This window comes from Saimiri boliviensis, chromosome 14, assembly GCF_048565385.1.
Source record: "Saimiri boliviensis isolate mSaiBol1 chromosome 14, mSaiBol1.pri, whole genome shotgun sequence".
NCBI classification, from domain to species: Eukaryota; Metazoa; Chordata; class Mammalia; order Primates; family Cebidae; genus Saimiri; species Saimiri boliviensis.
The window spans coordinates 81,672,230-81,697,268 of NC_133462.1; the positions used below are offsets into that span (position 1 = coordinate 81,672,230).

Consider the following 25,039-nt stretch of genomic DNA (forward strand, 5'->3'; position numbering starts at 1 on the left):
ATTGTATTACCTTACATATGGCAGCAGATAAAGAAAGGCTATGTTTAGACCAAGCTTTTATATAGAACCCAGGAGTGAGATGACCATAATAAGCCATAGGTGGAAAACTACAACCTTCAAATCATAACACACATACAGAGGTATTAGAATAATGGTCTATGAAATAGGAGTCCAGGTCAGGAAGGAGAAGAGCCAAGCAGGTTTCCTACATAAAAAGGAAGACAGTTAAAGGCTGACTGCAAATCTTAGGATTCCATTTGTCTTTCTGCCAGACCTCCCTGCTTCCTTGCTTTGGCTCTTGACTGAAAGCATTCTTTTTTTGTTGTTGTTTTTGTTTTTACATTTCAAGGGTCTTGACTTAACTCATTCTACAATATAAAACTTTTCTTCCCTCTGGTGAAGATGTACAGAAACGTACATCTTATACTGGACTATAAACAGTGGGGCATCCAGAAAGTAATGACCACCATATCCTGACTGCTCTGTACACTGGGACCCTAGGACTGCAGACCCTAGGCTCCAATGGGGGTGGGGGTAGGGATGGGACCTCACCCCGCCACATGACACACTAACACACTAACAGTTTTCAGAAATAAATTACTTACACAAGGAAGAAGCATAAAGGAGGATTTTCACTTGAAGAGATTACCAAAACTGGTTAAAAACAGCAGACCTCAAAAATGTGAGTTTCATTCCAATTTTCCCCTTCCTTATTCTTCCATCTAGTTCTACCATTTATCACATTGAACTAAAAGCCAAGGGGTTTCTTCTTCTTCCTCTTCCTCTTCTTCTTCTTCTTCTTCTTCTTCTTCCTCTTCCTCTTCCTCTTCCTCCTCCTCCTCCTCCTCTTCCTCTTCCTCTTCTTCTTCTTCTTACTTCTTCTTCCACTTCTTCTTCTTCTTCTTCTTCTTCTTCTTCTTCTTCTTCTTCTTCTTCTTCTTCTTCTTCTTCTTCTTCTTCCTCTTTCTTCTTTCTTCTTTCTTCTTTCTTCTTCTTCTTCTTCTTCTTCTCTTTTTATTAAACTGGGAGGGCTGGTTGGATGAGTATGTGTGTGAGTCTGTGGTCTGTGAATGCTCGTACATGTGTGTGTCTGTGTGTACATGAGATGGGGAGTTTGAATTTCTAGCCATCTAAGTGAAATAGCACAGTAGACTATGAGGAACATGCAGGCGACTCTACACTGGTGAAAGGGCAGTTGAGAAAACAGTTTGCCATGAAGGATGGCTTAGACTTGACAGACACATCATAGCTGCCAACATTTGAAAAGCTTAGTTCAGGTGAGTCTTGCGTAATCGGCTCTTAGGAGTAAAAGAGTCACACTCAAGATTATATTAAAAAAGAATATGAAAATAATGAAATCCACTAATTTTGGAAAATACACTAACTGTGTTGCCCAAATGTAAATCAAGGTCCGTATTTTCAGGAAGACTCAGAAAGTTCGAAGCATATTCCCTCCAAAGGAAATGCTGAAAGTCAACCCACCCACACACTGTGACCTTTTGCAGCACTGGCAGAGATGAATGTCAAGCTGGCAAGGCTGTCCCTGACTGGTATTTCCATCCAAACTGACTCTTGGCATCTCTAATTGTGGCTGTGTTTGCATTATCACACCTTTATCACACCTACCAATGCCAAGCCTAGCCAGACTTATTTATTCCCACCTAATTTCAAGAAGAAATAAAGTTAATCTAAGAAGGTATACATAGTATGAAAGCAAATGAAGAAATTTAAGTCCAAATGAGAAGTAAGAAAAATACAAATACAGAAACGATGTCAAGGGTCCTAACTGCATTCTAGGATACCCAGTACATTTACTAAAAGTGACCCACAGATGGAAAATGTAAATGGTTTCTTGTGTCTTTAGGGCAAAAACAAAGTAACTCCTTGGAAGGATCATAGCTATTTCTGGCAGAGACACCAGAGAGATGATATCCCCAGGGTCCTCATAAAGAGAACATTGTGCAATATGGTGAACAACATCCTTCACAACATTGCACAGTAAGTACATGCACAAGGTTTGCCAGGCTGTTTTAATATTTCACAGTGCAGGATGCCAGAATATGGCCAAAGTGCAATAAAGCAAAAGTATTTCTATAGGTAGTCAAAACAAGTCAGCCTTAGGTATGGGGCTTTCTAGAGGCCCGGCATCAACCAAGAGCAGATTTTAGAAACCCTTGAGTACTGGGAGAACTGCATACCTTTCAGGAAATCTCTGAGATGTGTAATTACTGTTTGTGTCTCACCCAAATAAATGTATTGAAACCCTGTCATTCAAGGTGATGGTATTAGAAGTTGGGTCTTTGGGAGGTGATTGGGTTATGAGGGTGGGGCCCTCATGAATGAGAGTAGTGCCCTCATGAGAATAGACATGAAAGAGCTTGCTCTCTCTCTGCTATGTGAGGACATTGCAGAAAGATGGCTGTCTGCAGTCCAGGAAAGGGGCCCTCACCAGACACTAGATCTGCCAGCACCTGATCTTGGACTTCCCAGTCTCCAGAACTGTGAGAAATAAATGCTTGTTGTCTAAGCCACCCAGTCTATGGTATATTTGATACAGCAGCCTGAACTAAGGCAATTTCTCTCCAACTAGTTTTGACAATTCTTACGTATTGAGTGGCAGCAAATTTTAATGTATTCTCTCTGTGAGGCACAGGATTGTAGCTAATTTGTGTGGCTGGTAGACACACCTGCCAAAATGGAGGCAGAGTTGGCATTCTCTTGGGCAAGTTGGAAACCAAAGAATGGTTTCCTGAACAGAAGGTTCAGCAACCAAAAATCAAACTAAAAATATTCCTTTCTCTTACATCCCAAAAGGCCTCATGAGAGCTACCATCCTGGCTGAGAGACCTGGGCCAGAGGACAGAATCCATGAAGGGACAGGAGTGGTGAGAGTGTGAGAGTGGAAGGGGAAAGCTAGAGTTAGATCAAACGGGAGACATTTGAATTGAATTCTGTAGGTAACAGGCAGGCAAAAGAGATTTTCAATTCCCAAGGAAACATGAAACCTGAGGAAAGCTGTACTTAAGAAAATTCCCCTGAAGCCTCTGGGATTAAGGGGAACAGACCAATGATGGTGAAACCAGCCACCCACAGTCTTGCTTCAGGGAAAACGTGATAGGGACCAGAACTGAGGTGCAGGCTGTTTACCAAGAGATAAGAGGAAACATGGAGACAATGGGACTTCAAAGAGACGTTAAACATGGTCTCCTGCAACAGAAAAGCTGCTTTGAAAGAAAAGGTTGGAATGATTTACAACTTTCCAGTGAGAACATTGCTATGAAAGCTGAAATGCACAACACATGTTAAAGACCGGGCTTCTTGGTCCTTCAATTTCCCTTCTTAACTGATATGAGTACTTTGAGAAATAACTTGCAGTTTTTGTTCCAAACAATGGAATTGGGTTTTTCAAAAGGAATCTAACTGGATTCACAGAAAGATCCAACATTTCATCAACATGATTACATTTAAAACATTGTAAATGCTTAAAAATATCCTGAATATTTATTTTAGCTGAGTTTTAAAAGGATTATTGCCTTCATTAGCCATTGCAGTATGCCATTGCAGTATATGCAGTTAGCCATTGCATATACCTAGCCACTGCTAGGTATATGCAAATCACTGGGCTGGTGATTTGCATGTACCTAGTAGTGAGGTGACCAAGGGAATGTTAGAGAAGAGAGGAAGCTCAAACCACCCGTAAAATACAATCAGACCCAGACTCACAAAGCGGACATTCTTAGATAGAGGTATAGCTTAGCTTGTGCTTTCCAAACTGCAGATGAGACTTACAGGCAGAAACATTGGGATACATGTATTAGATTATTACAAAACGTATTTCCTTCTGTGGTCATGTAAGATTACTCCTTCATTGATCTGGGCTATGAAAAGTAGGAGGTCATCAGATATGGCCATTGCTGAGCTCTGAGCAGTTCACTTCCACAGCCCAGAGTGCACATCACAGGCTGGGAGCGCCAGATGTGTGAGAGAGGGTTCAGCTTCAGCGAGGTTCCTTGGTAGCCCCTGCTAATATCCTCCTGCACGTATAGTGGTAGAGATAGTAACAGGACGAGGGCCCCCATAACATTTTTCTTAAAGCTGGAATTCTAAACTTGTGTTGCCTGTTGCCAGCTGGTTACATCAAGGGCTGCTGTATGACCAAATGAAATAATGTCAAAAAAAGGCTTTAAAAAGTTTTTGAATGATGGTCATTTTTAAGAAGGTCACTGCCCTCCTTCCCTGTCCCACAGACTTCTCCTGCAGCTTCCATGTCATGGCAGGGAGGAACTTTCTCAGCTCCTCTCTACCCACACTCATTCTCTGGGGGCAGCACTTTAGAACATAAGCTTAAAGGAACATTCAGGTCATCTCTATTCCCAGTCTTCTGCTCTTAGAGGACATCTCTGTATTTGTTAGACCTCACCGTATTCAATTTATGAAAAGAAAGAATTGTTGCAAGAATTTTATATTTCAGGCTGCACACAGTGGCTCACATCTGTAATCCCAGCACTTTGGGAGGCCAAGGTGGGTGGATCATCTGAGGTCAGGAGTTCAAGACCAGCCTGGCCAACACTGCAAAACCCGTCTCTGCTAAAAATACAAAAATAAGTCAGATGTGGTAGTGCACACCTGTAGTCCCAGCTACTTGGGAGGCTGAGACAGAAGAATCACTTGAACTCAGGAGCCGAGATGGTGTCACTGCATTCCAGCCTGGGCAACAGAGCAAGATTGTATCTCAGGAAAAAAAAAAAAAGTTATATTTCAAGGAGCCTCAATTTTCTTTAAGATTGCCCAATAAAAATAAAATTCATGAAGAGATTTTCTAGGTTCTAAAAGCTTTATTTTTTTAATCATTGGATTATAGTTACAAACTTAAAATTTCTTATTCCAGTTTTAAATACTAGAATTTCTAAGAAATGAGCCCCCGGGGGAGTTAAAAATGATTTTATTTACTCAACAAAGTAAATCAAGGGAGAATCCTTCTCTTGACTGCTATTTAATTCTGATTCTGATGAATGGAGCTTTCCCTGCCATAGCAAAGACTCACCTTCTGGAGGCTTCAGCTTCCCTGAAACCACCAGGGCCAGACACAGAAAGGCTGAGTTTCTCTTTTTCGGAGACACTCTCTGCTACAGGAGCCACGACTACTGCCATCATTGCCATCACTGCAAAGCTGTCCTGGACACTTCCTATTCCCTAAGTGTCACATATTCAATTAGTAACCAATCCCGTTTAGATTAATCCAGTCTTAAAGACAGGGTGACAGAGTGCTAATCGTACAATTACATGACTAAGGCCACAGAGAAGAATTCAAACAACGAATAGGACTGGTTTGTTGAGCCACTGAATGGGTTCAGTTCTTTATCACCTTAGTGGCCACTTCTCCCCTAGTTCCAGTTTCCAATCCTTCAGCAACACTGGACCTATACGTCTTTTTCAATTTTATTTTATGTTTTGTAGACATGGTGTCTGTCTCTGTCACCCAAGTTGGAGTGCATAGGTGCAATCATAGCTCCCTGTAACCTCAAACTCCTGGGTTAAAGCCATTCTCCTCCCTCAGCCTCTGGAGTGGCTGGGACCTCCGGCAGGCACAACCACGCCTACCTAATTAATTAATTATTATTATTATTATTTTTTTTTGGTAGAGATACGGTCTCACTATGTTGTCCAGGCTGGTCTCAAACACCTGGCTTCATATAATCCTCCTTGGATACAGACATGCACCACCACGCCTGGCCTTGTGTGTCTTTTAAATGTGATACTGGGAACCTAGAAGTGTACTGTCCAGTTTGCAGTAGAGAAAAAAGACAAAAGTAGGTTTGAATAATTCTAACTTGTTTGATTTTGTGGGCCTAGAACAGATTTTATATTGTAACAATTTTACATTCCAAGGAGCCTCATCTTCTTTAAGATCTGCCCATAGGAATAAAATTTGTTCTGTGACCTCTCTGGCAAGCTAGATTTTAAATGTGTTATAATACCTTTAAATGAAACAGCATTGGTTTTTCACAGAATTTTTATTTCACAACACTGTGTATTTATGTGACACTTATCAATTTAAAAAGAAATGCTTCAGCGAATCTCATTTGATGTACACATCAACCTGGTTATGCAGAAGTAATTTCCAGCACACTAACTTTCAAAAGGGACTTATCTTATGGAAGGGTCTGGTCTTTTGAATTTAAAATCAGTATTCTTCTTTTATCACACACTGTCTAATGAGGTTTGACAAATTACAAGCCAAGGTTTCCTGAATTTATTTATTTTCAACCAGCTCATGGGAGAAAATGAAATTAACCAAATCACTAAGTACACATTGTACTCACATTGGGCAGTTTAGAAGCATAAGAATAAGAAATGTTGAAATAAATGATAGTTAGCTCTCTGAGTGATATGATTTTCCCCCACTCCTAACCTGTTTAAAGATGAGAAAACTAATGCACTCAACTCTACTCAGAAGAGTCCTTTCTAATGCATATTTAATTCCAAGTTGTATTATTTTCTTTTTCTCCCACAAATTTATTTTTAAATGTTGAATGTTAAGATATGCAGAATTTGTTCATGTTCAGCAAGAAGCCCTCTTTCTTCCCAGACGTGCTATCTAGACAAGGACGGCTTCCTGTCTCCTATTAACAGATCACACAATATGCAATGAAGAAAAATATGTGGTCAGGGATTCTGAATGGAGAACTTATTATTGTATGGGTCAGTTTGGAACCAAGGGATTTCACAGATTACTCAAGCTATATAGACCTAAGAACTAAGCATTTGCTAATAACCTGAATGTTGTCATAGAGAAAAGAAAATTCTAGATAACTCGAAGATTAGTGGGAAAGCTATTGCTCTGTATGGATTAGCCAGTTAAGATAAAGGCATGGGTTGAATTTGCTTTAGATAAGACTCAGTTACACAGATATTTTTAAATGTCCCCACAGGCCAGTGATTATGGGGTGTTAGCCAAACTATGAGATGGCTGATAACATTTCATACAGACAGAAACATAAATCCTATTTTTTGATATTTTCCAGACCTAGTGGTAATGTTGTAGCTACATCCTGATAATTGTGCCTTTTGCTTTCAATGTTCATTCTGTAAGAGCCATCTAGGTCTCATGACTTTAATGAAGTCTTGGAGAATGAACACTGAAAGTAAAATTGCTGAAATAGCCAATAATTCAGGAAGCCGAGCTGCTAGAAGTGACCTAACAAGGTGCTACCATAATACCCTTTAAGAATGAATTCTGGTAAAACCAAATTTTATTTGTTTAATTTTGACAACCAAAAATACTTTCTGAAAATGGTTAATCATTTTTTCTTTCATATTCTCCTCTTACTTAACCCATCTTCCTCCCTCTGTTCCTTCTCTCTCAAGCAGTGGAATCCAACATATAGACGTGGACTTTGGGATCAGTCACATCTAGGTGTCCATGCTCCTCTCCGACTGGGGACTGTGTAGCCGTGGGCACCTTACTTAAATTCATTCACTCAGATTTCTCATGTCGACAGTTGGGTAATAGCATCTACTTACTTTATAGAGCTGTTATAAGGAATATTTTGATAATATAAGTAAAGTACCTAGTATGGCACCTGGTAGGTACTTGGTGTTCAAGAAACTTGCAATTGTCTACCTTTTCATTCAACCAATATTTACTGGGCATCCTACAATGAGCCAGTCAATGCACAGGGGAGAGGTACATGAATAAGGCAGGAAGCCTCAGCCTTTGAAGGGCTCACAGTCTAATAGAGTCTGACTTAGTTAATTTTTCATAGTCAGCAGAAATTAAAAAAAAAATGGAATGTATAAACTTTCTAATGCTATTGAAAACAACCTGCTTTGGCTTTCAAATTATTAATTATGTTGTTATCAAGAAAACATTTATTGACTGCCAACCATGTGGTCATATACCAGGCACTAAGGATAAGGTCCTGACCTCAGAGATTCACAATCAACACAAACACTCAAACACAAACATAACTTTCATCATGACTTTGTTTTAAATAAAAGAATGAAAATCTATATTATGATTTTTTGTTTGAACTATTAGATGAACAAAAACTGTAAATATTTGATTGATGGAAATATAGTAAATATATACAAATGCTGTTATCACTCACCGCAAGGAAATACTGAGAAATGAGGAAGTTGAGAAGATGTAGTTACACAAATAATTAAAAAGGCAAATGCCCATATAACACCATGCATGTATGGTATTGTTTTTCTCCTGCTTCCCAAAAGCTCATCTTATTAGATGACTCTTTTCTACTTCCTAAGACCTACCTTCTCTAAGATGATTTCTGAAAAGCAGATCTTGCTGTGAGAAAAATTTAACAGTCTTACACTAATCAGGATCGTGCAAGCATACCTCAATGCCTGGGTAAACTTCATTTCAGTTGCCTCAGAACTTTCCATGCAGGCGACCTAGCCTTAGGTTACAGGATCGTCGTCATCCTCCCAGGAGAGAATCCTGCTTTACTGCATGCAGTTGAAGTCATTCGCCATGGGAAGCCCAGGATTCCCTGCAATTCTAATCTCCATGCCTCTCTATAGATCACATTTTCTGATCCCAACTTAACTGTTCCACCCACCCAAATCTCAAAATCCTTTCACACATGCCTCTCACCACTCAGTCAGCAATGGAAGACATCCTCGTGTTTCTCATTGATGCTCTCAGACCACTCTCTTAACCCATCCCCCATTTCCATCTCGTTGCCATCTTCCATGGTCCCCCTGGTCATTCCCACTCCTTCTGTGAAGACTGGGGCTCTGGCTCAGTCACTCTCTCCACCACGCCTCCTGCCATCACTCCTGGGGATGTCAATATCCATAGGGATGCTCTTTCCAACATCCTGGTGCCTGGTCCAATCTCTACCCCTGTAATGATCTCATCTTACACTCAGCCTCAGCCAGTCATTCCCAGAGTGATAACTCTAGACCTTGATTACCAACAAATTGCTTTCCCTCTAGAGACATCAGTTTGAACCATCCCATTTTCCAGTAACCACCTCATTTTCCAGCTCATTTCCTCTAATATTTTAATTTCAATAACCTTTGCACCTTTCCCAGATTCACGATTCTTTGGTCCTATTTCTCACTTCTCTCACACCCTCACTTCCCTTCATCCACAGCGTACACTCCATGGCCAAGTATTATAATTCTTGACAAACCCTTACCTATTAAATACATTCTCAGCTTCATGACAGTCACTTGGTTCAACCCAGTCCTGCCCTTCCATGCCTGCTTCCACAATGCTGAATGTGGCTTAGAGAAAACCACACAGTAATTAATCTTTACACATCTCTCTTTAAAATAATGATCACTAACCTCAAGCAAGTGTTTCACGCTGCCCAGCATTCATACTACAGGTTGAGCATCCCAAAGTAAAACATCCAAAATCTTAAATGCTCCAAAATCCAAAACCTTCTGAGCACTGATATAATGCCACAAGTGGGAAATTCCACGCCTGGCCTCTTTTGATGGGTCATAGTTAAAATGCAGGTGCACAGCCTGCAGTTTCTTCAGTGTCCCCAAGGAGAAAAAAACTCTCTCAGCTATTTATAAAAGTCACCTAGTAGAAGGCCTCCTCATCACTAGAGGACCCACTTCTTGGTCTCTCAACTGCTTCTGATGTTTTTTCCCACCTAAATAAGTAAAATGCATCATACATAATCTTTTAATCAAAAACCAGCACCCTGGGTGGAGCCTGGGAGCCTGCAGCTGTCTGCTGCTGCTGTTGCTTAACAGCAGACCCAGGTATTCTAGTGATGTCACTGTGCTGCCCAGTTACCCTGAACACAGCATTTATTAGCTGTATTAATAGTATGTCACATTTTTTACTGTTAAGTCCTTATGTGTGAATAAGTATAAGAAAATAAACATTTATCAGTAGCATAAAAATTCAGAGTTAGGAATGATGGTGATTCCAAACAACCACAGATTGCCCACATGGGTGGCTGAAGTAGTGACACCTTTGCTGTCTGATGCTTCATTGTACACAAGTTGTGTTTCCTACACAGAATTATTAAAAATACTGCATAAAATTGCCTTCATGAGGGTTTATAAGAAACATAAATGCATTTTGTGTTTAGACTTGGGTCCCATCCCCGAGGTATTTTATTATGTATGTGCAAATATTCTAAATCAAAAAATTCAAAATCTAAAACACTTTGGTCCCAAGTATTTCAAGTAAAGAATATTCAACCCAAATATTTCCCCACTCCATTCTTTCTGCCATTCCCATTCCATCTCTGTAACACCCGCCCGTACCAGCATATGTGCCCTATATTCTCTCTTCCTGCCCACTTTTGTGGATGAATAACCATGGATTTCAACCTCCAAGCCTCATCCAACCCTTTGGATTTCCTCACTTGCCATTGTAGCAAGCCCTGCTCTTTCCTTTGCCTGAAATTCCTCCTTTCTGCTTCTTCTCTGCAGTGGTCCTTCCGAAGCCCAATCCTATCACCAGCCGATAGACCAAAGCTAAGTCGCACTGATCTTTCTTGTGCTACCACTTGTATCACCAGGAATCCAATAGTTGTTCAACTTCTGTGACACCAGCCATGGCCTCCAGCCACGGTATATCTCCCAAAAGCCTGTCCTCTCTGGGAGGGAATTATCTTCACACTGCAACAGGGAGAAGTTCAACTTTCCCCTAAATATATCCTGTGGTGGAATTATTTTTTATCTCCTGAACTGATCGACTGCCAAAGTTAGGAAAAAACTTAGAAATCACATTGAGGCTCTGAGGAAGAAATCAAGGTTCTGACAGGCCAAGTCACTTGTGATGTTCTGTATATCCTGACAGAAAGCGGAGGTAGTGGGGGAAGGGGATGGTTTCATTCTGCAGTACCAAGGATTCAGGCTAATAGAAGCTCTGTCTATTCCCTAGCACATTGCTTTCAAGGCCACTGGGTGCAGTAGCTCATGTCTGTAATTCCAGCACTTTGGAAGGCTGGGGCGGGTGGATCACCTGAGGTCAGGAGTTCGAAACCAGCCTGGACAACATGGGTGAAACCCTTTCTTAGTATTGAAACCCCTTGGACTTCAATACCAAGCTGGCAGAAAGTGGAAGATTGCATGGAAGATTGTTATGAGCTTGGCCTAAGCCTGGGATGCATCATTTCCTTGTACATTCTACTGTCCACAATTGACATGACTACAAGAGAGGCTAGGAAATGCTATCTAGCTGAGTACCCAGGAGAAAAAGTAAAAGGCATTCATGAACAATTAGCTGGTTCTGGTGTAGTATAAACTGCCCAAACCTAAAAAATGGATGTAGATCTTGGATAGCCCAAAATAATGATCAAGGTCCATGGCACATCCTATTTTTATTGTCTGGTACCATAATGAATGACTGATACAAATTCTTTATCAAGAATACAAATAGGCCAGATGTAATCATGCCTGTAATCCTAGCACTTTGGAAGGCTGGGGCGGGTGGATCACCTGAGTTCAGGAGTTCAAGACCAGCCTGGACAACATGGGTGAAAATCCTTTTCTACCAAAAATGCAAAAATTAGCTGGGATTACGCGCCTGTAATCCCAGCTACTCGGGATTCCCCCACTACCTCCACTCACGGATTGGACTCTATATGAATGTGTAACAGATGTCTGTTGCATCAGCCACTGAGATTTGGGTCCTAATAGTTACAGCTGCTAGCATTATTTCAATTAATATACCCATTTTCTCAGGAATAGGAGTCACCATCTCCCATGATAGAAACTGGAGAGTCAGACACTCTCTTTTTCCTGGGCTCCCTTCCATCTAGAGCATACACATGAAATCTTGGCTTTGTTAATCTGATAAACCCACATCAGACATTGACTAATGAGCTGGAGACACAAAGAAGCAAGGTCACGTGCAATGCATTCTGGAAGGGAGGTGTTCATCTAGTTTCTGGGCGCAGCTGTGGTGGCAGTAGCAGTGTCCAGTATCCAGGCTCATGATATCAATGACATGATGCCAATGTCTGAACTCACCAGCTGAGATGTGACTCCTCCATAGCTGTGGTGTGATTTTAGACTTGGCTCTTGTCCAACAGCTGCAAAGCCTACTTTGCTAGCCTTCTCAGAAGTCTGTGCCCTTTGCAGTATCTTCCAACAAACCTTCTACTTAAGTTAGCTAGAAGTGATTCTTGTAGCTCACGACCAAGAACTCCTATTGTCATGAACACATCATTTTCAGGGAGAGAAAGACAGGATACTTTCTTGGCCCATGGCCTCAGGGAGTTTGCCTCTCCTCTAGGGTGTATTTCTCATTTTCTGAGAAAGAGTCAGAGCCTATCCTGTGAACATTTCATGTTTCCACTGATGGCTTCAGTAGACTTCAGAAGGTAGAACAAGCCCATCTATATTTTGACTGCCCCAGGTTGGGGAGAAGAAGATTAAATGTGACCAGAATAAAGCCAGTTATTTTGGAAAACAAGAAACTGAAAAGGAAAATGCTGAAAAGAAAACTCTAAAAAGCGTTCAAGGAGGTAAAAGAAAACAGACTTTCCTTAGGAATACTGTACTACATGTTGCAAAGAAATATAAAACAGAACAGCCATTTTAGGTCAACTGGATTTTTCCCATAATAAAAGCATAATTTAGATTTTGCCAAGCTATGCACCCTTTTAAAGCCCCTGTGTCCTCAACTACAACTGAACTAGGTTAAAAAAAAATGTATTGTTTAAGAGTGAGTGGTACTGGGGCAGGGGAGCTAGCATTTTTCTCTTAAGACATTATTATGGTACCAAAGTGACCTTTATAGCCAGGTTATGTTTCTACTGTGGCTGGCAGGAAAAAGGGCTATCAATGAGTGATAGCAGAGATCCTCCTGGGCAGTCTTGTCTCACATAATCTCTGCCTCTATCTTGGGGACAGATACATCTGTCAGTTCTGAGCCTCCTTCTGTATTTCATCTGATGAAGTTCAAGGAGTCTAGTATGTTGTAATATTGGCCCCTAGCAAATAATGCCTCCCTGTAACCATTCCACTGTGCAAATGTAGCAGAGCCACTTTTTCTACCACCAGAATCTGAGCTGTCCCTGGGAAGGGCTTTAACCACAAGAATATGGGCAGAAATGACATGGTACCTGTCTGGGAAGCTGGGCCTTGAGAGTCCTCACAGTGTTCAGATTTCCCCTTTTCAAACCCGAACACCACCTGGCTGTGAAGATGCCTAGCATGGCCCCTGGGAGACTGAGTGGTCCCGTGGAGGAGATCCAAGGCTCCAAATTAGGCAGCCAGCCTCTAGACCTCCCAGCCTGGCTCATATACCTGCTGAATGAAACTGCACAAGTGACCCAGGTGACAGCAGTAGCAGAACCACTGGCCAACCCACACAACAGTGGGAAATAGTACAGCATTGCTATTCTAAACCATGAAGTTTTATAGTGGCTGGTTATGCCCCAAGATAATTGATCTAAGATGAGACCAGAACGTTTAGTGTGCTAGATTATGAACCCCTGCTTGTGATGAGGAGCTGACAGATAGAAAAATCACTGCAAAAGTCTAAAATCTCATTAAATTGAACCCTTTAAACTGAAAGATTGCTTAAGTTTGCTAAAGAAGCTAAAATTGGCACAGAACTTGTGATAGAAACTACAACTCATATTCAACTAGGTTAGCTCTAAAAGATTTTCCCTTGAATTCCAGAAAAAACGTTGAAAAGCTTTCATCAAAAAAAGGAGCAGGGGTCGCTATTCTTATATCAGATAAAACAGATAAAACAACAGTAAAACAGGACAAAGCAGAGTATTACATAATGATAAAGTGTTCAATTCAACAAGACTTAACAATCCTAAATATATATGCACCCAACATTAGAGCACCCAGATTCATAAAGCAAGTACTTACAGATCTATGAAAAGAGTTAGGCAGCCACACAATTATGGTGAAGGACTTCAACACCCTACTGACAGCATTAGACAGATCATCGAGGCAGAAAACTAACAAAGAAATTCTAGACTTAAATTTGACACTTGAAAAATTGGACCTAATAGAAATCTACAGAATACTCCACCCATGAACCACAGAATATACATTTCTTTCATTTGTAAATAGAACACACTGCAAGATCAACCACGTGCTCAGCCATAAAGCAGTCCCAATAGATTTTTAAAAATTGAAATAATATCAACCATACTCTTGGACCACAGTGGGATAAAAATAGAAATTAATACCAGGAAGAACTCTTAAAACTGCATACTTAAATGGAAACTAAACAACTTGTTCCTGAATGACTTTTGGATAAACAACAAAATTAAGCCAAAAATGAAAAAAAAATCCTTTTAAATGAATAAAACCAGGTCAGGCTCAGCAGCTCATGCCTATAATCCCAGCACTTTGGGAAGCCAAAGCGGGCATATCACTTGAGGTCAGGAGTTGAAGACTAGCCTGGCCAACACGGTGAAACCCCGTCTCTACCAAAAATATAAAAGGTTGGCCAGGTGTGGTGGTGTGCACCTATAATTCCAGCTACTTGGGAGGCTGAGGCAGGAGAATCACTTGAACCTGGGAGGCAAATATTGCTGTGAGCTGAGATTGTGCCACTGTACTCCAACCTGGGCAACAGAGTGAGACTTTGTCTCAAAAACAAATAAATAAATACAGAGACAGAACATACCAAAATCTCTAGGATGCAGCAAAAGCAGTGTTAACAGGAGAGTTTATAGTGCTAAATGCCTACCTCTGAAAGTTAGAAAGATCTCAATTTAATGATGTAACATCACACCTAAACTAGAAAAACAAGAACAATCTAACCCCAAAGCTAGCAGAAGGAAAGAAATAACTAAAATCAGAGCAGAACTGAACAAAATTGAGACCCAAAAATCCATACAAAGAATCAACAAAACCAAAAGCTTGTTTGAAAGGATAAACAAGATTGATAGACCACTAACTAGAATAACAAAGAAAAAGAGAGATATCCAAATACACACAATCAGAAACGACAAAGATGACATTAAAATTGATCTCAAAGGAATACAAAAGATCTTCAGAGACTATTATGGAATACCTCTATGCATACAAACTAGAACATCTAGATGAAATGGCTAAACTCCTGGAAACACACACGCTTCCCAGATTGAATCAGGAAGAAACTGAAACCCTAAATAGACCAGTACTGAGTTCTGAAATTGAGTATGTAATAAAAAGCCTATCAATTAAAAAAAGTCCTGGACCAGATGATTCACAACTGAATTCTACCAGACATAGCAAGAAGAGCTAGTACCAATTCTACTGAAACTATTCAAAAAAATTGAGGAGAAGGGACTCCTCCCTAATGCATTCTATGAAGCTAGCATCACCCTGATACCAAAACTTGGCAAAGACACAACAGAAAACGAAAACAACAGGCCAATATCCCTGGTGAACAGAGAGGCAAAAATCTTCAGCAAACTACTAGCAAACCAAATTAGGCAGCACATCAGAGATAATTCACTATGATCAAGTAGGCTTCATTCCTAAGATGCAAGGTTGGTTCTACATACACAAGTCAATAAATGTGATTCATCACATAAACAGAATTAAAAACAAAACCATATGATCATATCAATAGACATGAAAAAAACCCTTTCCATAAAATTCTACATAACGTTCATGGTAAAGACCCTCAAGAAATGAAGCATAGAAGGAACATACCTCAAAATAATAAGACTCATCTATGACAAACAAATGGCTAGCATCACACTGAACAGGCAAAAACTGGAAGCATTCCCCTTGAAACTGGAATAAGACAAGGTTGCCCATTATCACTCCTATTCAACGTAGGACAGGAAGTCCTAGCCAGAGCAGTAAGTCCAGAGAAATAAATAAAAGACATCCAAATAGAAAAAGAAGTCAAAATATCTCTCTTCATTGAACATAAAATTGTATAATGAGAGAACCCTTTCAGACTCTACCAAAAGGCTCCTGGAACTGATAAAATAACTTGAGTAAAGTTTCAGGACATAAAATCAATGTACAAAACTTAGTAGCATTTCTACACACCAGTAACATTCAGGCTGAGAGCCAAATCAAAAACACAATCTCATTTATAATACACACACACCCCCCCCCCAAATACCTAAGAATACATCTAACCAAAAAGGTAAAAGATCTCTACAAGGAGAACTACAGAAACACTGCTAAAAGAAATTATAGATGACACAAACAAATGGAAAAACATTCCATGCTCATGGATTGGAAGAATCAACATAGGAGTTGAACAATAAGAACATATGGACAAAGGGAGGGGAACATCACACCCTAGGGCCTGTCATGGGGTGGGAACTAGGGGAAGGATAGAATTAGGAGAAATGCCTAATGTAGATGATGGGTTGATGGGTGCACCGCCGTGGCACATGCATACTTATGTAACAAACCTGCAGGTTCCGCACACGTATCCCAGAACTTAAAGTGTAATAATAATTAAAAAATGACCACATTGCCAAAGGTAGTCTACAGACTTTATTCCTATCAAACTACCAATGACATTTTTTGCAGAGCTAGAAAAAACTATTCTAAAGTCCATATAGAACCGAAAAATAGCCCAAATAGCAAAAGCAATTCTAAACAAAAGAAACAAAGCCAAAGGCATCAATTATCCTACTTCAAACTATACTCTAAGCCTGTAGTAACCAAAACAGCATAGTACTGGTACAAAAAAAGACCCACAGATCAATGGAACATAATAGTAAACCCAGAAATAAAAAGTTACACACCTATAGCCATCTGATCTTTGACAAGGTCAACAAAAATAAGCAATGAGGAAAGGGCTTCCTATTCAATACATGGTGCTGGGATAGCTGGCTAGCCATATGCAAAAGAAGGAAACTGGACCCCTAACTTTCATCATATACAAAAATTAACCCAAGATAGATTAAATATTTAAATGTAAGACCTCAAACTATAGGAGGAAAACCTAAAAACATTATTCTGGACATGGGCCTTAGGAAAGAATTTATGACTAAGTCTTCAAAAGCAATTGCAACAAAAACAAAAATTGGCAAGTGAGACCTAATTAAACCAAAGAGCTTATCCACAGGAAAAGAAACTATCAACAGAATAAAAGACAGTCTACAGAATGGGAGACAATATTCTCAAATTATGTAACTGACAAACGTCTAATACCCGGAATCTATAAGGGAATTAAACAATCAAACAAGCAAAAAAATAAATTACACAATTAAAAAATGGGCAAAAAATATGAACAAATACTCCTCAAAAGAAGACATACAAGTGGCCAAAAACACATGGAAAAAATGCTCAACATAACTAATCATTAAAAAATAAAAATAAAAATACAGTGAGATACCATCTCACACTAATCAGAATAGCTATTATTAAAAAGTAAAACAAACAAACAAACAAAAAAACCCCAGATGCTGGCAAGGCTGCAGAGAAAAGGGAACATTTATACATGGTTGATGAGAATGTAAATTAGTCTAGCCACTGTGGAAAGCAGTTGGAGATTTCCCAAAGAACTTTAAAACAGAACTACCTTTCAACTCAGCAATCTCATTATGGGGCATGCATATTCAAATAAAATAAATTGTTCTACCAAACAGACATATGCACTCATATGTTCACTGCAGCACTATTCACAATAGCAAAGACATGGAATCAACCTAGGTGCCCATCAACAGTAGACTGGATAAAGAAACTAGGGATACATATACACCACGGACTATTATGCAGCCATAAAAAATATAAAATCATGTCCCTTGCAGCAACGTGGATGCAGTTGGAGGCCATTATCCTAAGCAAATTAATGCAGGAACTGAAAACCAAATACAAGATGTTCCCACATATAAGTGGGAGCTAAACATTTGGTACTAATGGACATAAAGAAGGCAACAGTAGGCACTGGGGACTAGGAGATGTTATAGGTAGAGAAAAGGGCAAGGGTTGAAAAACTGTTGAGTACTATGGGCAGCACCTCAGTGAAGGGACCACTCATACCTGAAATTTCAGCATCACATAATATATCCATGAAATAAACCTGCACATATAACCCCTAAATCCAAAATAAAAGTTGAAATTATATTTAAAAAGGAATATACTAAAAAAAAAAAGAAGAAGAAGAAGAAGAAAAGCTCTCAAAAGAGCTGAGATTCAGAAATTCAGAAAGCAGGACAGTTCTATTGTATTATTGCACTGGAGACATTTATTTTCACCACCTCCCATGATATTTTTCTGGCATCTGTGCTAAATGTAGGGGAAATATCCCTTCTGTGATTACTCTATAGAGATTTATCACTATTCCCTTGCTCAATAACCTTGTCCAAATTAAATTAGATTCTCAAAGTTCAGAAAAGTTCACAGAATGCACACCTTAAACACAGAACCTACTACTCTAGAAAATAAAAGCTTTTGTATACATTTATTTAGGAACGTGAAAAGGCATGGATATTTGCAAAACTAATGCTAGAAATTCTCATCCAAAGAACTGAGATAACTGATCACCTTTAGATAAGAGTGTTCAAGATAGGAGAAAATGACAACTTGTTTTTGGCTACAAGATGTCCTTTTGTTCACAGTGAGGGTTCGAACAGGTATGAACTGGTTCCTGCTCACTTTTCTAGCATTACCTATAACTATTACCTGCTGAGAACCACATCGGATGACTTGGTGCTGCTTTGTCATCACACCCGTTGCTCCTTAGCAGGTAAGACCCTTCCTCTTTCTCCTCCAGCTGACTCAGACTCCGACCTGACACTAGTGCCTCTCCTCTGGTCCCTAATGCGGCCCTGGCAGGACACTGTCATAACACTCATTTCATGCAATGTTCATTTCACATGAGATTCTTCCATATCTGTCTTCTCTGAGGCTCCCAGGATCTTAAGGTGGAGGTTTCACTTCTGTACTCATGGTACCTACACTAGTGCATGACATATAATCAGTGCTAAATAAATGTCTCCTGAGTAACTGTCAGACTGTATGTCTTAGCTCCTTGGCGCATTCACTTGAATGCCTCCACCACCAGACCAAAAAGTCCTATTCCTCTTCCAAGCATCCCTGTTTTAGTAACTATACCTCTGCCCATGCAGATACTTGATCTAGAAACTTGGGGGCACGCACAGCCTCCCCTCTCACTCACCCCCAACAGCTAGCCCCTCTGTTTCCACCTCCCAGTCTCTGGCAGGGAAGCCCTGTCTATGCCAGCATCTTCTGCTTAGGTATCTACACTGCAGTCCTAAATGGTTTCCCTGCTTCTACTTTTGTCTTCCCCCAGTACATTCTCCACACAGCCACCAGACCAATCTCCTAAAGTGTAGAGAGGGTCAACATTCCCTCCTCCAGAGTTCCTGCACGTTCCCATAACACAGAGAATAACACATAGTTCCTGACACTGGCGGGGAGATCTCACATTACTGGGCTTGCTGCTGGCTTATGTTGAGTTGCTGTGAGCGCTGGTCAGCCCTAGTCACTTAAGTCCTCCCAGATGTCAGGAATGCTCTGAGATGCTGCCTGACTCATGCATTTAGCAGGTGTCAGTTCCTACACTAGGGGCATTCTTCTCTCCTCTCCTCTCAAGGCCTTCCTTGACCATCCCATTGAATGTGGCACCTCCTCATCCTCATCCTCTGCAGTGACTTTGGGTTCCAGAACCCTATTTACTTCCTTCATAGCACTTGCTCCAAGCTGTAATTAGTTGACCTGTTTGTTTACTTGTTTATTTTAGGTGTCTCTCACTGGAGGTAAGCTTCATCAGGTTAAGACTCTCATGTCATGTGTCCATTGCATCTCCAGCGTTAAAGCACTGCCGTATACAGAGGACGTGTTCAGAAAACATGCAATGAGTAAAGGAATAAACAATGCAGGAGAAGGCAACAAAGTACATCACTTATGACGCTCTCTGCATCCCACATAACTCCAGCTCCTGATTTGTGGGAAAACTGGGGTTATACTTTCAAGATTCAGACACCCTCAAGAACCATAAAGCAATGAGAATTTATGAAGTACCTTCTAGATGATCTCATTTAAACCACACAGCAACATTATATGGCAGCCATTCTCATTATTATATTGCAGATAGGAAAGAAAAGCTCAAAGACCTTGAATTATTTGCACAAACAGACCTCCAACACCTGTGATCCACAGAATGAGGTTTGGCTGACTCCGTTTGGAGCCCAGCTATTCCCCATAATCTTCTGTGGCTTCTGAGTTTTTCCAAGAAGGATTAAAATTAATACCCTGATTTGCCAATAAACCAGTTTCTTGGTTTGCTAATCCACAAGTTTACATGCCATTATATGTTTTATGTTTTTATTCCTTCAGCCGACTAGGGTTTATTTATATTAAGATAATGGTAGCAAGCTCTCTTTCAGTAGGAAGACATTAAGTTTTTCCTGTGTAATGGTGACTTCTTCCTAAAGTTTTGTTTGATAATTAACTCAAGCAACCAACTTTCAACAATTTCCACAATGAAGAAACTCTTACCTCGGAATTCCAGTCCTCGAAGTTGAAAGGTGACAAGACCATTTCCAATTTCAATCAGGTGAACAAAGGCATTGAGATCATCTGAAGCCAAAATAAAGCAATCGCCAGAGCTGTAGTTGCCCCAACGACCAAGAAGTAAGTCTCCACAGAGGGACTCCTGGAGGGTCCTTGTCAAGTGCTCATAAAAAATGGAATTGAGATTGTTGTCATCATTCCCTAAAGGCAGACAAGAAATATGATCAGTGAATGCCTACTCCCTGCTGTGTACCCAGACCTAGGAAACAGGAAGCTGTCATCTGATTAAGGGTAACATCAGACTCTATATACACAAAAGAGAAAAAATCTGTTCTTCGACATTTTAGTAGATTTTATGAGACCCTCCTATTTTTCCCTCTATATTCTTTCTGTACAATTTATAGGCAATAAGTAGCATTGATTTATATATATATATATATATATATATACACATATATATATATTCTATAATATATAATACAATCATTTCTAGTATTATTTGTTATATGCAAATATATATTTTACATGTTATATAACATGTTATTATACTATATATAAATGGATGCCATTTGTTCTTAAACTACATATAAATTAAAAATTCGGGTTTAGAAGAATAATTTATGTAGGGTAAAATTCATCCATTGTAGTGTACTATTCTATAAGTCTTGAAAAATGCATGTAGTCATATAACCAGTAAGAACAATGCGTTCATCTGTTGTATATATGAGTTTGTACTGTTTCACCTTTGAGCAGTATTCCTCTGTATACAGTTTCTACAGTTTGTTTATTCATTCATCAGCTGAAGGGCACCTGGGTTGTTTCCATTTTGGTGATTATGGGTAAAACCACTACTGAGAGTCATGAACAGGAGTTTGTGTGAATATGACTCTCCCCATTTCTTTTAAGTAAATGCTTAGGCATGGGACTGCTGTTTTCCAAAGTGCCTGTACCCTTTTTGCATTTCCCCAGCAGTGATTGAGAGCTCTAATTCTGCATCCTTGCCAGGACTTGGAATTGTCCATTATTGCTTGTTTGTTTAACTTTGGCCATTTTAATGGGGTGGATAAAGACATCCAAGGAAGGTGAAAGAGGAAGCAGCAAAGGAGAAGGAATGATGAAATACTTTGTTTCCCCGTAGAAAGCTAGGGGTGTGTGTTGAGTGGGGGTGAAATTGGGAGTGTGTAGTGCACTTCCCATATCATTTCTGCTGAGCTCTGACTCTTTTCCCTCCTTTTATAGGATCTCTCAAGATGAGGGGTATAATATTTTTTAAAGAGAAGACTGGATAACATGGAAAGTCTTCCTGGTCTGTGGTCCTGTGGGTGGAGCAAGCACTGGGAAAAGACTAGGAAAAAAGTTCACCCTCATGACTTTTATTTTAGGACTAGTTTTTCCTTGGGAGAGGAAATTATGGTTCTGGAGAGCCAGAGACATAGTTGTCCCAAAGAGGAAATGCCTAAAGCAAAACTCAAGGCTCCCTTCTGGATTGTCTATTTGAGTGGAGACAGAGATTCTGGGAGGACAGAGATGAAGGCTGCAGATCTGACCGAAGCATCCCTGCTTTGTATCCGTGGGAACTGGGGCACAATCAGGGTGCGGAGGGCAGGGAGTGGTATAAGAAGGTGCAGATGCCCCAAGGGCACTTACATAAGGAAGATCACCAATCTGCCTCTAAGATATCTACAGAATAACATTATCAGATTATGAATATCTTTGCTGGGTACTCATGACAGTTGAAAGCTGAATCGAAATTAGAGTATTTATAACCTAATTATGATTAATGGAAAGAAACTGTTCTGTGGGCTGAGTCATGCCAGGTAGTCTAATAAAGTATCAGTATGCTTAATCTTCTATGCAGATAAAACCTCCTTGACCTGCACTATATTCATTTTCTCTGATGAAACAGCATGCGTCCTGAGACACTAATTAAAGATTACTTTTAGTCTCTGGCACTTTGAAAGGAAAGGCCTGAATGAGAGAATCGGCCTTTGCTTAATTGTTCAAACTGTTCAATGTTTAAATAAAACAAAACAATTAAAATCACTAAAAGCAGAGATTCAACTCAGGGCATCTCCTTAGAACACACTGACCACACATCTGCATAATTAGATTAAAATGAGACAGCAATTATGATTAACTAACAGTGCAATGCGCTTGGGAAACTGTCCCTCTGCCTTGTATCAACAGGCTTGTCACATCACAGTCCCACAGCTGCACCTCAGAGATAGCTACACCCCTCCTCCCTCATTGTACTGACATGAATTTCAACAAAAAATAAGCCTGTCTTTCCAGGTATCTCAAACTTCAAATTCTGCTTTCAAATTAATCAGGTATATGCAATTCAAATATAGATAATGAGCATGATGCAATTGTTGCCAGACAGATTTTGGAGCACAAAGAAGGAAGTGAGGAGGATAAAAATGGAGAACAGTTAAAATTTGCATTCTAGTATGAGGAAAGAAGAAATAGAATGGTTAAAAAAGGAGATTGATTATGGAAAGAAAAAGGTAAAATAATTTTCTAGCAGGTAAAATAATTTTCTTCCATAGCTTAATGTTGACCAAACTTTTTGCAAGCTTCTGGATCCTGGATCCTGGAACAGTTTGCCTTTAAGGACATTATGATGCTGATGATTTTCCAAGAAATTTTTTTTTCTAAAAGATGAATTTCGAGGTTTATCGTCTGTGTTTGAGGTTTGCTACACATGAACTAAAATGTCTTTATTAACAGAGTTATCCAATACTGAGCAAGCTCCTAATCAATTCTAAATAGCGGAGCAATGCATTGTCAAACCAAATCAGGATGTGTGATCAGTCTACCTGCACAGTTTTATTCCACAGTTAACATATTACCTAAGGTGTGCATTGTCTCCACAGTGATTTAAAAGTGAGTACTTAATTCTTCCTTTTGAGAATCCATCCATATAATAATAAATAGTTTAACACGAGAGAAGAGATCGTCTTACCTGGATCTCTTTCAATTTGGACTGCCAGTCTTGTGTTGGAATTATCCACTCGCCTTGTACTAGAAGAGGCCACAAAAGGGTAAAAGGTCATGATTAGATCCCCCCAAGAGGAAAAGCTAGTTTACAGAACCAGCTGCAAGAGTAGAAAATGCAAAGGCAATAGAGCTCACAGGTTAAGATGACTGCTGTAATTTTACCACACTGCAGGAAGAAAGGAGTCTCATAAGAAATAGAGGGAACAGTACAAGAAACATATGGAGGGGAGAGATGAGTAGTTATCTGATTTGGAGAGAATGGCCTTAGGTCTTAATCAATTTGGAGCATCAGATCTGCAGAATCAAAGCAAGTATTTAGGCGAAGCACAGTGGCTCGTGCCTGTAATCCCAACACTTTGGGAAGCCGAGGCAGGCGGATCACTTGAGGTCAGGAGTTTGGTACCAGCCTGGCAAACAGTGTGAAACCCCTTCTCTACTAAAAATACAAAAAAGATTAGCGGGGTGTCATGGTGCACTCCTGTAATCTCAGCTACTTGGGAGGCTGAGGAGAATCGCTTGAAGGTTGCAGTGAGCTGGGATCGTACTACTGCACTCCAGCTTGGGTGACAGAGTGAGATACTGCCACAAAAGCAAAAACAAAAAAAACCTGCCAATGTAATGCCACCCACTTTCAGAACCTGAGAACAGTGTCCATGTAGGTATCTTTCTCTTCAAATTGTTTCGAGGAAATTGTGGTGAGTAGTCAACATCTCTATCACTTGGTTTCGAGAGTTGGGTATACTCTTTCAGATCTTTCTTAGGTTGAACCATGAGAATTAAAGCTCTCAGATCATCTGCAGCCATGGTAACAAGTGGCCACTAGAACCAGCTTTGAACCTATTTAATCACGACAACACCTCTCAGTGCACAGCTTTTGTAAGGCAGCCAGTCCATGGCTTCTGAGAGCCGACTCACTGCAGACTCCTGAGGGGCAACTGATGAACAACAGACTCTTCAAGTAATCTCCTATACAGATGCTGTCAACCTGCATATGCCTCCAAAACCTCAGCAGTCCTTGAACTCCACACATCCCCAAAACCCTTTGTAAGTGCAGCGATCTGCTCTGCTTGGAGAGGCGATGCCTCTACCTTGGTCCTTTTATTTCCAATATTGAGTGGTGGTCTTTAAAGAATGAAGTATGAAATTGACATCAAGCCTATGAAACTGATGCTAGTCAACTGTTTATTATCACCTACAAAATGGCAATTTCAAATGGTTAAATCTAATCTATTAGCCATTAAGAAAGGATTTCTTACACATAGCAACACATATAGGGTTTACTTAAAGATTTGGGCGTAATGAAAGTCCCACTGACAATTGAAAGCTGGGTCTTGAACAAGCCTGGCTCCTGCCTTTTCTATTACTCTGCCCTTTGCTTTCTTTGCTCCAACCCTGTTGGCTTTCTTTTTCCACACCTTCAACATGCCCACACCTTTTAGTCCTGATGCTCCCTCCTCTCCAGGAGCCTTTGCAAATGTTCCCTCTACTTGGGGATCCCTGTCCATTCCCACTCATTTTTCCTCATTGACTCCTCTCATTCTTCAAGTCTCAGCTCACGTTTCACCTTCCAGGGAAGCTGCCTTGACTCCTGCTCTGTGTGAGACTCCTTTTTCATGTTCTCTTT

General features: G+C 40.1%; 1 protein-coding gene across 1 annotated transcript in view; it reads right to left on the reverse strand.

Annotated features, from left to right (window-relative positions):
• Positions 1–25,039, reverse strand: part of PCNX2 (pecanex 2) — a 291,889-nt gene that overhangs the window by 47,616 nt on the left and 219,234 nt on the right. Inside the window, exons 24-25 of the mRNA XM_010351533.3 lie at positions 23,381–23,439; positions 20,401–20,616 (exon numbers count right to left, since the gene is read on the reverse strand). Of these exons, the coding sequence (XP_010349835.3) occupies positions 20,401–20,616; positions 23,381–23,439 (275 nt within the window). The remainder of the gene's footprint in view (positions 1–20,400; positions 20,617–23,380; positions 23,440–25,039) is intronic.